This window comes from Trachurus japonicus, chromosome 15, assembly GCF_045865225.1.
Source record: "Trachurus japonicus isolate A0001 chromosome 15, Traja_1.0".
In the NCBI taxonomy this organism is placed as follows: domain Eukaryota; kingdom Metazoa; phylum Chordata; class Actinopteri; order Carangiformes; family Carangidae; genus Trachurus; species Trachurus japonicus.
The window spans coordinates 18,783,617-18,799,001 of record NC_140921.1 but is presented as its reverse complement, the minus strand read 5'-3'; the positions used below and the strand labels follow the sequence as shown (position 1 = coordinate 18,799,001).

Below are 15,385 nucleotides of genomic sequence, written 5' to 3'. Positions count from 1 at the left end.
CATTTCATATAATCAAAGGTCAAAACACACCCAGAAACAACACCAGGCCACTGATTCAGGTAACACAGGACAGGTCATTTTTAATGCCCACTGTATTCCTCAGACAGAGAACATTCAAACATAATGATCTCTTTCCAACAATACCATTTACCTAACATGCATTTCAGAGATGTCACGTGTCCATTTTCAACCCCACAGGCCACCGAGTTGCCCGTCACGGGTTCAGCGTGCAAGTTTCTTAGCACGGACAAATGCAGGTTCACAAGTAGGCCTCGGAACAGAAAAAAGGCACTCGTTATGAGAAGCACCTGCCCAAACAATATGAACTTCCACGATTCTAACACTAACGGACACAGTAACTTCTGAGTATAATTGACACAGTACACGTGAAGTTAGACAGTGTTCACGGGACATGGCGGGCAGAGACTTCAACACATTTAAAAAGTGTGTTAAAAAAAAAAGAGACATTTGGTTTCATAACTGGCCTATTAAACTAAAACTACTACACACATTAAGGTAAAATTAATCTTACAAAAATCTAAAAACAAATCACTCCTGCACATTTTCAACACAGTATCCAAAAACCTCCTTCGACAGAGGTGTTCAATTCTCCATTCCTCTGTGTATTATGTGTCCTCACATTGTGGAATCAGCCTCATGTGATTTGATTCTGTGTCCAGGAGGAAAAAAAAAAAAAAAAAGACTTGTGAGACGTCAACTTGTAAATTCCCAGGACAGTCTGATCAGTTTCAGTGCAGCTGACGCTGGCAGTGTCAGAGCCAAACAACATTTAGAAACAATCCATAAACTGTTTGATTACCACAATTAGATCCAAAATTAAAACATCATGTGCTGTAACTGCGAGTCCTTTATGTTGATTTCTATATATGTATATATAAATCCTTGGATTAGCCCATGATCCTCTAGTGGCACCACGTTGAGGACACAGACAGGCACATGTCAGGGTTCACCCAACTTATAATTGGTAAGAAATAATGTGTGGATGGATTGAAAAATAACGTGGACGGGTATAGCTGATCAAAAAGATAATTAAAAAAAGGCAATACAGGACTTGAGGGTAGCATTTGTAAAAATGGTGAAGCTTATGTGTCAGAGTTGTGGATGGCAGGATTAGCATGAGGCTTCAGGCTGAAGGAAAAGATGTCCGGAAGTGTGTCACTTGAAGTCGGGTTTTTCTGGGAAGGTGCAACCTGCTCGTCTGATGATGACGTTGGCAGCGTAGTGTGCGGCCTTCACGCACTGATCCAGTGGTTTCTCCTGGACCAGCTCAGACAGGAAACCTGCATCACAGAGGAAACACTGTTGTAGAAATCTGCAAAGAACATATGAAAGACCTAAAGCAATCCTGTAATGTTAATGTTGAACTTACCTCCTACAAAGGCATCGCCTGCACCGTTTGTGTCGACGATGTCCTTTGAGTCAATCTTCAGTACAGGGAAAGTCTCGACCTTGTCACCTTGAACAACATAAGGGAAAAATTAAAACCTGTGAGGTTAACATCTGCAGGAGAACAACAGACTGACGAATCAGAGCATTGCCAAAATAACAATGAATAGAAAATCTTACTTAAGGCCATAACGGTTTCATCCTTCCCTTGGGTCAAAACTACAATCCTCTGTCTCTTCTTGTTGACTTTAGGTAGAGCCTGGGCTTTCTTCGCAATTTCCTTTACGTCCTTAGTCTACAGGCAAAACACACAATAACACAACCAGTTCATAAAGCACAAAGTACAGAAAAAATGTTTTTAAAAAAAATTTAATAATGTGTGAATATTAACAAGTCCACCCACCTCAAAGTCTTGCTCTTTAGCGAATGCAGCTGCCTCCTGAGAAACCAAAAGAAGGTTACGGTATATATTTTACATACAAACACCTGTATAAGTGTGTGTGCTCAACACAAAGACTGTGTGCAGAATGTGCAGTGAAAGTCTGACTAACCGTCTCATTGCCGAACAGCACGTCAACGTAGGGCATGACCTGCATGAGGTTGTCCTTGAAGAACTGGCAGATGAAGGGTGCGGAGAGGTTCAGGCAAAACATCTTGTTATTTTCAGACGCGTGCTTCGCCACTTTCAGGATGGACTCGAGGGAGACAGTCAGGAAGAAACCCTGGAGGAAGGACGAACGACACAGGGTCAAGACTGATCTGATCTTTATCTTTTAATGGACTCTAATGAAAACCAGAGTGTCCACAAAATGCCCCTGACGGCCCCCTGATGCCCACATACGGGAACACAGCAGAATATCGTACGTATCCATCACAGAAGACACCATAGTGGTTTGTTTGTTTCACTACTCACAGCGATGTAGAAGACTTTAGCTTTTTCAACCAGCTTCCAGTTTTCTTCCAGGTCTAGATGCTTATCCTTCTTATAGCAGTTGGCAGCAGCTAGGTTAGCTACCAGAGACCTGGGAGGAGAAAACAACAGATGGAGAGCTGTAGATAGACGACGATTATAAAGAGTAAACAAATGTGCGTTAATCTAAATGACCCACCTGTTGTCTCCGGTGATGCAAGCGGCACACGTCCCTGTGGGCTCCTCATCTTGCTCGTAGTAGTGGGCGTCGATGTGGGCCTCTTCGGCCTTCTTCTTCAGGATGTCGCCAAACTTGTCTTTGCCAATGCAGCCGAAAAACGTGCCCACATTGTGGGGTTCTTGGATCATCCACTACAGGCGACAGCTCTGATCAGCATTGGTAGTTTGACGCCAGCAAATTTTACAGTAATCATGTGATGTCAAGACGGGAAGTGAGTTTGTGTGTACTTGACTGACCTGAGCAATCTTTATCGAGTTCTGTGTGGCTCCTCCGGCGTGGTACTCAACCTTGAACTTCTTCACCAGCTCATCAAATCTACACAGAGATGGATATGACGTTTTATTAATTTAAATTTTTCAAAAGACGGTACATAAAATGCATTCATTTCTGCCTGTATCCAGTTAGCTTAGCTTCACTGTGTGTACACCCCTGAGGCGTGCTTGTGACGGATGTAACGTGACGGCCGGTAACCTCATCTGGTGTCAGACTGTACTCTATGCAAAACATTTCTTGAAGGTAAAATATACAGTACACGCATGACTGGTCATTGATTATACTATCTGAACCATTTACGCCTGTTACATAACAACGTGACTGAAGCAGCTCGCTGATGTTCACGCTTGGGGCTCTCTGATTTAGCATGTTGTGGTCTAAATATAGCGCACATATCTTCGCACACTGAGACGTGCATTTGTGTGGTTTATGTGGATGTGAGGGAGAAAGTCTATTCAAATGCGTCACTGGAAAACAGAATTAAGTGACAGCTTTAAAATGGCCCAGAGACTGAGCCAGATGATGCCGAAACATCTGGGAGAAATAAATTTTAAGTTGGTGACTCACTTTTTCTTTTTTTCTTTTAATAAATTGTTTCATTGTGTCCCCCAAGTGTTTCCACTTGAACTTATGAAGACACCCTCTCTTCTCTCTACAAATCATCTATGACATTAATAATTCACATGAGCTTCAACAGTAAAGTGATTGCAGAAATGTCGTATCTAACTTTTTCAATTTAGAACAGCTCTCACATATCAGTCAGTGTAAATGTACACCCTCCCTCTCACCCACAGTCACGTTCTTATCTCCTGCTGTTAAATGTTTGCTTTTTAGCTTTGTCTCAGAGGGACTGGGGAGGCGAAGTGTCCTGGTTTGCTATTGGTCGAGACTCTCTCTCTGCGGGATCTGCTGCTCTGCCATTGGCTGTCTATAAAGGAACGGAGGTCAGTCCTGGTGTTTTCTGGTGTGCGCCTGTTTTGTCTGGCCCGCTCCAGAACAGAGAGGAGCAAACTCAATGAGGACATGGACATTTTACTTTCCTCCCTGCAGACTACACAGCCACTTTGCAGGAGTTCAAGATCTCTTTCACAACCTATATTCTACAGGAAATATTAACAGTATGGGAGACACCTACAGTGCTTTGTGTTTGTCTTCTGCCAGGATCTGGTCGTTGGGTTTCAGCGTGTACCTGCAAAAGACATTAACAGTCATTAATTTCTCCACATCATCAGAAACATATGCTCAATCCCACATTACAAGGATGTGGATAATGTCAACATAATTCAACTTTGCAGACACTACAGTGCTGCTGCTAATAGGTTGACCCACCCTCCCTTATGGAAAATGTGATTAATGAAATTTCAGCTAATACATCCCAGGGAAAATCTTTGAGAGACTTTATTACTATCATCACTCCCCTTGAAGCATTGTTGATGAACATGCTGATATGGGAGTAGTTTCCTTGAAAGACAAAGGTAGGTTGAGGATTACAGTGCAGATTTAGTCCTGGTTTATTCTATGTGAGACTGAATTAGAGCTGTGGTCGGCTGCTTTAGCTCTAATCCAGGGGTTTACGCAAGGCTTTTGAGAGTGGACTCTGAGCTGGAACCCAGAAGAGTCCTTTGACCTGGTCAGATGTGTCAGAGCTTGGACAGACCAGAAAACTACCAACACAACTGAGAAATATGTCGACTGAGGATAAAATACGTCCGATTATTGAATCAATACATAAATATATATCAGATCACTGGAGCACAGATGTGGATCACTGCCTTTACAGAAACCCTGCCATGTTTACATCGAAGAGGATGACTTATTGAGTCAATGTAAGTTTTTTGTGTTCAGCTCATGGGGCTTAAGGCTGGGCTCATGTTATTTATTTAACCACGCTGATAAATGATGATTACAAATGTGAACATAATGACAAAACAGGGAGAGGCACTAAATGTTTCACTCAGCTTTAACAGTCCTATACCAATCACCGTGTGTGTATATGATACACTATCTCATTTCAGGATCTATTGAAGGAGTGCATCTGCAGCACAGACATCTCTGCTGACGCTGTTTCCTGAGCTCTGCTCTGTTTTATCACCAGTATCTGGTATCTCTATTGATCCAATTGCATCGAGGAGTCTCTGTCTCTTCTGGTCAGACCCACATATCTCACTTGATCTGACTGTGACTGTGCTTTATCCAGATGTTACAGCAGCATACTAATGGATTTAGGCTCCATGTCTGTAACAATGGAGTAATTTATTCAACATTGGAACAAAATACTTCTATCTCTAATTCTAGGGTCAGTATGACTTGGATCATGTGTGAATTAATATTCCCTTTTATGAAATTTTTAAAGAGTAATTGGTGCGGTAGATTACAACCGTTTTGGGGATTTCTCAGCAGGGAGGACGACAACCTCTAATGAAAGTACTTTATTGAAGTGTAAAGAATCTCATTCACTCACTTGTCCAAGAAGTCTTTGTCCACGATAGCAGAGATGTCCAACAAGGGGTTTCCCATCCCAAAGAGTGAATTAGAGCTGAAACATAAAGGCAGCGTGTTAAAGGAAAAGCAGAGCATCAGAGGACTTGGTTACTATCACTTCCCATTTCAATGGCATGACAGTAAGGGGACATCTTGTACAATCCAGTGTTTACTTGTTGCAACTGCTCTTAATAATTCAACTGGATTTGAAATCACTTACAGCTTCTTCTCCCTTGTCGGTCATTCATTAAAATAGCAGACAGCCCTTGTTTGTACAAAGACAAACTGACTGAACTTAAAAAAATCACTCTCACTCTCTGCATTGGGTGTGCTGGGTGGGTTTCTAATCCCAGTGTGAACCATTAATTTACAAACCTCACAGCTTTGCGTCCATGTGACTTCAATCACATGATTTAAAACTCCCAATTCACAAAGAAAGAAAAGAGGAAATAGCCTAATACATATCCACAAGTCATGGATTGAAACACATGACTCATCAAATAATACTACAGATAAATATGGATGTGGTCGGCTGTGAGACACTCAGTCGATCAGTCGTGCATCCATAACCATGTTATGATATTCACTGCAAGGCAACATCAGGAGAGCACTCAGCCGGCTGCTGCACGTCTCTCCCTCAGGGACAAAAATGCACTGCACAGACACAAACAAGTGAGTGCAAGGTTTGAATATCATTGCAAATCCGAGTCTTGTGATTGCCAAAAAAAAAACCCACATTATTTTCACAACAGCACAGCAACATTCTCACCGCCGGGGCCACGAAAAACACGAGACAGTGACTGAAAATCACCTCTGCCTTAAGTGTCAACACATCATGTGTTGACACTAAATGGGACTTTCTCTTCTCGGTTTGACCCTGTGAATCTTAAACTTATTTAAAAGAAAAAAACTGACAGTCTGTGAGTAATACTGCAAAAAGCACCAAGCAATTGTGGTGTGGCATGTTAATTTCACATCCATCTTATCTGTGTCTTGTCTGTGTTTGTGGGAAAACCCCAGATGCAGAAAACTCTGAACACAGCTCCTGACAGATGCCACCACATGAACATGTGCAAGTATATTTTCCCATGCTGCCTTTCTTTCAAGAATTGCCCCGAAGGCAAGATTTAATGCAGCAGGATGGTGAAACGTGGACGATGGCTTATGAAAACGCAATAGGAGAGACAGCCTGAAAAATAGAAAACATCTCAACATTATGTGTCAGATGCCTCACTATCATCTCCCACTGCACACACAGGTGATAAGTGGGCTTCTGAAGCCAATTACACTAAAACCAGGACCAATGTCTGGATTTAGATCAGATCCCTGAATGCCAGCGTGGTCTTACCTTGCAGCAGACATGGTTCCCTCTCTCTGTGTAACAGCTAGGTACTGACAGACCTGTTGAGCAACCTTAAAAAACCGGCTCAGGAAGAGCTGAGGATTGAAAAACTTCACAATTTCAGCTCAGTGTGCGGCCAGATCGATTTACCCCTGCAACCGCAGCTCCGCCCACCCGGGCCTGGGTGATTGGAGGCATCTGAAGGAGGAAGGTCCGGGGGTAGTCTGCCTCTGTCTGGTGATTGGCTTGTTTTGCCCAGTCTAGCCTGAATCCGCTCACTCCTTTGAAGCTAAATAACGCCGTGAGAAGCGTGCTGATCACAGAGAGACCCTGATATATGACAAGAACCTGCAGGTTCCAGCCGGATGGTCGAAAAGATCAACACTTATTGAGGAAGGAAAAAAAATCACACCAAAACACAAGATACGGAGAGGACCATGTGACTATTTCGCAATGCTTTGTTTTGGGAGCCGGTGCTGGATGTCTCGAGCCAGCAGCTTCTCTCTGCAGCGGTCCTTGGCGCTGAATGGACGGAGCGTCCTGTGTCTCCCTGCTGCTTTAAACCCTGCAGGGGCAGGCGGAGGTCACGTTGAACTCAGATTAGATACTGGCACACACACCTGAGCATGCAGCGTCTTGCAAAGGCGAGCTGACAACAGCACCGTGAATGCACCAGACACTGTTTCCTTTCTACAATTAGCCAACAGTTGCCAGCTGCAGCAGCAGCAGCAGCAGCAGCAGCGTGTTAAAGAGTAACAGCACCAAGGGACTTTACTCCGCTCCGCACAAACGACGACCCCCTTTCTCCTCGCCGTGTTATTAGCTTTAACACATATTCAACAGGACGCATGAAACCAATGTTTTCAAATTAAAATATTCATGATATCTCAATGTAAACATTGCAAACTGGAGATTTGAGCTCTCATTAGCATTCAAACATTTCAAACGAGGCTCGTGTCTCCTCCACTGCCTGTTTTCTTGTTCGCTTTTTCTCCTTCTTGAATATTTCGGTCACCTTAGTTTGGCAGGAGTCTCTTTAGTTGGAGACTCCGTCTTCTCCTCCTCTGAAAGTTTGGCTTTCTTTGCTTTGGGTTCGTCTGAGGCCATGGTTGACTAGTTGACTACACTGGAGCACGTTGCAATCACCTTAACCGGTGTGAAAATGTGGCCGCGGTCGTGCTGCGCGCACACACACAAAGTAGCTGGGGTGTTGTGACCCAGAGTCGAGTCTCGCAGGCGGCCGCCGTCTTCACGGAGCTCCACCAATCAAAAGTGTTATATTGAGTCGTACGTGGCCGCCCACTTTGTAAATGATATAATCTTATTGTTGACATGATATTCAGCCATTGAAAAGTTTACTTTGCTTCTTCACCTGACTCTGCTGTCTGCCCACATCCCCATGGAGCGTGTCATTGTTTTGGTTTTATGGTCTATGAAATGTTGGCAAAGAAACAATCACTTGTAAACACAATGGAGCATTTACTCCTTTGCTGTTTAAAAGGCAATTTCTCTTACCAGTAAAAGGGGTGGGGTGGGATGGGGGGTTTGGCCATCTACTCAACTTGCCCTGATTTTAGTTCTTTCTTATGATTAATGTATCTCAGTTGAAGGTTTAGTTATAAAAATTACTGTTTATATATTTTTCCCCATATTAAAAAATAAGCGATAGAGTTATTTAACTCACTGGATTAATGGTTTACTGGTGATAAATAATAATAATTATTATTAAGCTGCCTTTTTATAAATGAAAACACTTAAAGAGCAGCTTAATAATTATGGCAGCCATTTAGATTCTTACATGTGAAACTCAAGATGAGTGCTAAGATCCTTTTTATATAGCTACAGTCTATAGATAGGATAGAAAGATCTGCCAGATCTCCTCCAAGGAACTAAAATTTGATGTAGGAGGGGCCGCATAAACACCTGCAAGACTCTGCCCAGGGCGACGAATCCCAAATAGCTGCCCGAAAACGTTGCCTGAGTAAAAAGTGATCAACTTTGCTCAGAAAGTATCGATCAGGCGGACAGAGGTGCAGGTTAACATTTGAACACATCTCAGTACCTCACTCATGAGGTTTGGGGCTGATTGGTTTGATTTGTTGACACCTACTCGTGACTACGTTGCGTTTACGTGTACTTCGGTCTGCAGGCGTCGCCTCAACCCGCTCCACTCTTCCTGCCATATTGGCACCGAGTGTTTCACTCTTGGCACAGTCAGCTGGAGTAAGCAGGTAAAACTTTCAGCAATACACGAAACTTTGTCTACATTATGATCTGTTCAGTGCTTGCGTGTCGCCTCTGCTCTGGGTTTTTTGTTTTGTTTTAGCATTTGGATGCATATTGTAAAATAAGAAAGGAGAAAATATCGGAACTTACCAACGTGTGGTTGTTAGCCAACCGGTTAAATTACCTGAGGTGGAAGTTAGTTTGACATGTTGACAGTGGATACATATTGACAATAATCATGTTTGCATTGCATTGTTTTGATTTGTGGACCGACAGATGTGGAGGAGGAATACAGTTGTTATAAATCTGCCTCTGTCTCAATAACAGACCACTTCTTACTAACTAACCAACTACAATGAACTAACAACCAGCTCATTGTTGCAGCTGAGATGATCCACAGCCTGTTCCTGATTAATCACTCTGGAGACATCTTCCTGGAGAAACACTGGAAGAGTGTCATCAGCCGGAGTGTGTGCGATTACTTTTTCGAGGCCAAGGAGAAGGCGCTGGAGCCGGAGAATGTGCCCCCGGTCCTGCAGACCCCTCACCACTATCTCATCAGCATCTACAGGGGCAAGCTCTTCTTCCTCTCCGTCATCCAGACCGAGGTCCCCCCGCTGTTTGTCATCGAGTTCCTGCACAGAGTGGCAGACACATTTCAGGTTGGCTCTTTTTCTCAGACTAGTTAGTGTGTAACAATGTCGCATCTGTTGAGGCAGAATGAGGATATTGTGTCTAGATAATGTGAACACATTATCGCATTTTGCAGTGAAACAATATGCTGCTTTTCTCACATGCATCCCACTATTTTTTGGCTTGTTTGTGTCACATCAGTCACTCTCAAACTTTCTATAACATGCAATGCCCAGTGGCTAAAAGTTAAGTTGAGTTATCAACCCTCCACCTCACATATTTTTTAAGTCAGTAACAATGATACAGGAAGCAAACAAGCAACTCAGCAAAAATGTTTTGCTTCTTAAAACATCTGGCCTGGAGCTGTGGTTCAGTTGCACACTTCATACTAACTTTGAGCACTGCAGGGTTTGAGTTTGCAGTGTTTTTACACTGGTAAAGTAACACAATAAAGTATCTTCTACCAAGGCTAATGAACAGTCTGTAAAAGAAAAAAAAACTGATTGTGTGCTGGCTTTAGAGCGTGCTGCTGTTTGTACTGTAGTTCCTCATAATGCAAATGTATGGAGGAAAAAGGAGGAGCCATTCACTCAGCCATCACACATTAAACCAGACCGTGTGAGGTCAGGGTGGTGCACATCTGTGTGTGCAAGTGTTGCTTTGGTACCAGTAAAACATGCTGCTGTACTATTGCATTGGTTCTCAAAGTGACAACCCAGCAAAAACAGTGATAATAATAATAATGATAATCACAATAATTTATTTTCACCATATTGTCATCTCAAATTTTTGCAATGGTAAAATGTATGACTGTTTTGGTCATAGTTTCAAACTCTTATTAAATATGGGAACCCTGATTTAAAAAACAAAACAAAATACACTCACTGTGCTCCAGTTTGCGTCAGTTTATGTGTCCTTTTAAGTTTGACAACCACTGCTTTGTTCTGCACTGTGTAAACCAGTGGTGTCAAACGTGCGGCCCGTGGGCCAAAACCGGCCCGGCTGAGGGTCCAATCCGGCCCTCAGTGTGAAAATTTGAAATTGCAAATATTTTTATCAAGAAATTTCAGGTTGTTCCTAATATGTTTTGTAAAATATAGTCTATTATCTGTGAATATCTTCTTTACTAAAACAAAGGGGAAAAATCCAAAATTCTTTTTATTTATTTGTTATCATGCTATTACTTCACTGGTCCGGCCCACTTGAGATCAAATTGCGCTATTTTGTGGCCCCTGAACTAAGATGAGTTTGACACCCCTAACATACTCTGTATTTCAGTACACTGTACATCCTCCATGTGCACATTTAGTATACACTACTATGCCACATTGACAGGACTACTTTGGAGAATGCTCCGAAAATATAATCAAGGACAATGTGGTGACGGTGTACGAGCTGCTGGAGGAGATGCTGGACAACGGCTTCCCGCTAGCGACAGAGTCCAATGTCCTCAAAGAGATGATCAGGCCTCCCACTATCCTGCGATCAGTCGTCAACACGCTCACGGGTAAAACAGATATCGCCCAGACATTGTTACCTCAACCACATCTGACGTAAAACCTGCAGTGTTCCTGTGCATGTTAACATTGTTTCCCTTTGTTGTGTGTTTTGCAGGAAGTAGTAATGTTGGAGATACGTTGCCAACAGGTCAATTATCCAACATCCCATGGAGGCGGGCTGGTGTTAAATACACTAATAATGAAGCGTATTTTGATGTGATTGAGGAAATAGATGCCATTCTGGACAAATCAGGTACAAACCACTTATTTAATCACCTTTTTATAGTAGAAATATTGGACATTAATTGGATCTGGTTTACTCTTTAAACACACTCACGTCTCTGTTGAACTTTCTGTTTTAAGGCACAACGGTATTTGCAGAGATCCAGGGTGTAATTGAAGCCTGCGTACGGCTCACCGGGATGCCCGACCTGACACTGTCCTTTATGGTGGGTTCATTTCCTCGTAGCGCTTGTGTATTTGTGCAAGTTCAAAACTCACTAGGGATGTCACGATTATACATTTTCTTGTACGATTATTGTCAGAGAAATAATCACGGTACTACGATTTTCACGATTATGCTGCATTAATTAATTTCACAACACTATGAATCATCATCATAAGTAAAATCAAATATAGTCAAAATATAACTACATTACTCATTGTTTACACAAAATATTTCAAGTATCTATTAATATATGACCAATTCTTAATCCCCAGGGGAAATGTTTGAAATATTCAGGTCATGAATTGTTATCTATACCAAATTTTTGCGTAATTGCGTTTATTTTAATCATTTTTTGTTTTGTTTTGCGCTTTTTTTTTTTTATCAAATATGACACGCTAACATTTAAATTCCTACCAATTCAATGTTACGTTAGTTAAATGGACCTGTATCTGTGCATTTACCTTTATTTTTGCGCACATCTGCCAATAAGGTTCCAACAGTTTTGTGAAAGTAACGGTATTTAGGAATCTTTACGATTAAATAATTGTGGCATTTAATACCACCATTCATTAATTGTGAAAACAAGTAATCGTGACATCCCTAAAACCCACTGTTGCTGTTTAATTGTATCTTTGCTGACAGAATCCTCGTCTTCTTGACGACATGAGTTTCCACCCGTGCGTGCGGTTTAAGCGCTGGGAGTCAGAGCGCGTCCTCTCCTTCATCCCACCAGACGGGAACTTTACACTCATGACCTATCATGTCAGCTCTCAGAAGTAAAGCAAAATAAAAACTAATCTAATAATCATCAAGACTGAATTGTATGTGACCAGATAATTGATTCATTTGCGTTTTCTCGCCCTCAGTCTCGTGGCGATCCCGGTGTACGTGAAGCAGAACATCAGCTTCATGGAGACGGGATCTTGTGGTCGTCTGGACATCACCATCGGACCCAAGCAGACCATGGGGAAGACAGTGGAGGGAATGATGGTCACTGTCCACATGCCTAAAACCGTGCTCAGTGTCAACCTCACACCCACACAGGGAAACTACACCTATGACCTCACTACCAAGGTAACCAACCGCATGCAAGAGTGTCGAAGAAGTGATTTAGGCCCCGTCCACACGAATACGTTTTTTTCGAATCCAGATAAATACTTTATCGGATCGGCCTCGCGTCCACACGGATCCGGCGTTTTCAGGGGGTGAAAACAGTATTTTTTGAAAACGGGTCCCAGAGTGGGGAAATTTGAAAACGCCGCCCCAGCGTTTTCGTCACACTCCACTCGCTCCACACGCCTGGAGTATGTAGGCTACTACAGCGTTTTGGGTCGTTTTCACTGGATCCGTGTGGACGCAGGTATTTCTGAAAACGATGCCGTGTTTACGGCGATTTTTTTCATAACGATTAAGAAAAAGATCGGATTCAGTGAAGCCGCGTATTCGTCTGGACGGGGCCTTATAGGTCTGTGTGAAATGAAAGGTGAGAATGTGCTCAGTGTCTATTATACTGCTCAGTTTTTATTAGTCTTGTCAAATGCTACCAACTGTTGCTCACCTCCTATTTGCCTGCTTTATAATTGTTAGATTAAAAAGGAACTATGCAAGTTTTGCACCTTAAAGGGATAGTTCACCCAAAATTAAAATTTCTCATTATCTACTCACCCTCATGTCGACTAAGGGCTGGGAGAAGTTTCAGAGTCCTCTGAGCCTTCTCTGAGTTACAGCGGGGCTCCGTGCAGCAGTGCATGTCCATATGACGGTTGCGAACGGGGCTAACTTTTCTTCGTCTAAAAAGACACACCAAAAAACATAGTGTGCTCATCTGTAATGTCCCTGTAATGTTGTTTGTAGCGGAAGCTGTGAGTAAGCCTGTGAATATTCTCATTTGTCCAGGTCATCGTTATCCCCAAAGAAATTTAAGTCAAAAGCAAGTGGACTTGGTTAGCTGTGAGTTTTTACGACAGTTGGAAATATGCACTCCGAAACTGTAGGGGGAGCTCCATAGAGAGAAAAAAAAGCGACCAACAGCGAAAAACTAGTAAATAGTAATAACTGAAATAGTTTCCCCTAAATGGAGAACTGCCTGTAATAGCATGATTTTTTCTCTCTTTTTAAATACAAATGATTTTCTGTGAAGACGGTCTTGAAAGAGGGAAGTGGCAGGAAACAAAATTGAGAAATGTTTTGTTTCATTGTGTTTATGTTTTCTCAGGTGTTGGTTTGGGACATTGGGAAACTGAACCCCCAGAAGCTTCCTAACCTGCGAGGCAGTCTGAGCATGCAGGCTGGAGCCCCCAGACCCGAGGAGAACCCCTCGCTCAACATTGACCTGAAGATACAGCAGCTGGCCATATCAGGTCTTTCATCTGATACTTTCTCTCTTTTTTTTGCATTTGATTTCCATTTCCTGCCGCTTTCTCACGTCGTTTCCTTCCCCCCTTCTGCAGGTCTCAAGGTGAGTCGTCTCGACATGTACGGAGAGAAGTACAAGCCGTTTAAAGGCGTCAAATATCTGACAAAAGCCGGGAAATTCCAAGTGAGGACCTGAGCGCCGTGACTGTCAGAGGTCAAAGGTCAACAATCCAATGTGCCAAATAGGAGGCCAATTCGCCACGCACACCGCTGAGTCAGCTCTCCAATAAGTCTTATATATATATCCTATGTCTCATTGTAATTAATGAACGATTTTTGCATTCTAACAGTTATTTATGATGTGTTTGGCATTACTTATATACGACTGGATGGTATTAGTGGCCTGTAAAGGGATGCCTTAATAATCAGTGTGACCTTGTTGAAGTGCTATTAGTTTCTATACAGTTTAATTGTGATGCATTGTGTGAAACATTCCTCTTTTGTTGTTGTTTTTTTGACTATTTTTAAAGAATATTTTTTCTTATTCTTTTCTTATTTTGCTTATCATCCTCTGAGTGTTACCTCTTGGGAATATTTTACTTTGAAAAGGGACACTCTCAGCTCACTGCCTTTGCTTCGCACTACTTCAACACTTTCTCAAGCATACTTGCATGTTGCCTAAGAAGAAGCAGCGATGCCTTTGAAACCCATGTTTCACAATAAGAGGTAGCCAGTTTTATACACATGTTTATTCTTGAAAAATCTAACGTATCTACTTCTCTGAGTAGCTGCGGTGCATCCAGAGGCACCGTCTTTAGTGCAGGTATTTTTGCACACATTCACTCTTCAATGTGGCCTTGTATGAGTAGATTCAAGTGCTTCGTCAAGCACACACTACAGCACAACCTGCATGTTTTTAAAGAACTGAGGGAAGTAAAGTAAATATATCTTATATCTAAGGTACAACATTTAACTTTGGAAGGGAGTACTACAATCTGCCGGCTCGAGGGATGAGTCTGTCAATCTGTTGAGAACAGTTGTATTAAAAGCACTCGGAAATCCTCACATAATCTTGAATGCAACTTCTTTACTCAGCACAGCATTTGCACAATCAATTGTTCATGTGGAAGATACTACTTAAAGCTCTTGTATGAAGTTGAACCTGTATTTTAGTCTATAAGGTGTCTTATAAAAACTTTAAAATGACATATTTTTGTGTCCTTCTTTTAAACCATTAGAAGTATTGTCAACACTTTTATAGAGATGTCCTTAAAGGATGAATCCTACTGACTGGAGATCCCTGTGACCTTTCCTCAACTTTCCAAATACCATCATGAAATTTGAGGTTTTAATGAAATATCTCAACAACTACTTGACCAGTTTACATGATAAATGTGGCTCATGTTCACAGGATGAATCATAGTAACTTTGGTGATCCTTATTTATTTGTAGCACCATGAGTTAAAGCCCATGTTGTCCAATACTTCTGTTTAATCCCTGCAAAACTTTCCCATCACCCTCAGCTATACTTTATGTTTAGTACTAATCAGCAAAGTATGCAACATGCTAA

The 15,385-nt window shown here is 42.1% G+C and overlaps 2 protein-coding genes across 4 annotated transcripts; one reads left to right on the top strand and one right to left on the bottom strand.

The window, feature by feature from the left end:
* Window positions 1–54: 54 nt before the first annotated feature.
* Window positions 55–7,812, bottom strand: adka (adenosine kinase a). Of its 2 annotated transcripts, none has more exons than XM_085800220.1 (11): window positions 7,670–7,812; window positions 5,293–5,367; window positions 3,967–4,020; window positions 2,795–2,873; window positions 2,517–2,689; window positions 2,321–2,429; window positions 1,959–2,129; window positions 1,811–1,846; window positions 1,588–1,702; window positions 1,391–1,477; window positions 55–1,301 (listed from the first exon to the last, which is right to left on the bottom strand). In XM_085800220.1, the coding sequence occupies exons 1-11, from the start codon at window positions 7,759–7,761 to the stop codon at window positions 1,177–1,179; spliced, it is 1,116 nt and encodes a 371-aa protein (XP_085656346.1). In that variant the 5' UTR covers window positions 7,762–7,812; the 3' UTR covers window positions 55–1,176. The 2 variants fall into 2 exon arrangements, with proteins under 2 accessions (XP_085656346.1, XP_085656347.1); XM_085800221.1 differs by lacking the exon at window positions 7,670–7,812 and adding an exon at window positions 6,661–6,731.
* A 1,043-nt stretch (window positions 7,813–8,855) lies between these two features.
* ap3m1 (adaptor related protein complex 3 subunit mu 1) lies at window positions 8,856–15,021 on the top strand. 2 transcript variants are annotated; one of them, XM_085800217.1, is made up of 9 exons: window positions 8,856–8,885; window positions 9,265–9,542; window positions 10,849–11,020; window positions 11,128–11,265; window positions 11,376–11,461; window positions 12,103–12,236; window positions 12,327–12,534; window positions 13,676–13,820; window positions 13,911–15,021. In XM_085800217.1, the coding sequence occupies exons 2-9, from the start codon at window positions 9,270–9,272 to the stop codon at window positions 14,009–14,011; spliced, it is 1,257 nt and encodes a 418-aa protein (XP_085656343.1). In that variant the 5' UTR covers window positions 8,856–8,885; window positions 9,265–9,269; the 3' UTR covers window positions 14,012–15,021. The 2 variants fall into 2 exon arrangements, with proteins under 2 accessions (XP_085656343.1, XP_085656344.1); XM_085800218.1 differs by having other exon boundaries at window positions 8,856–9,542.
* The last annotated feature ends 364 nt before the right edge of the window (window positions 15,022–15,385 follow it).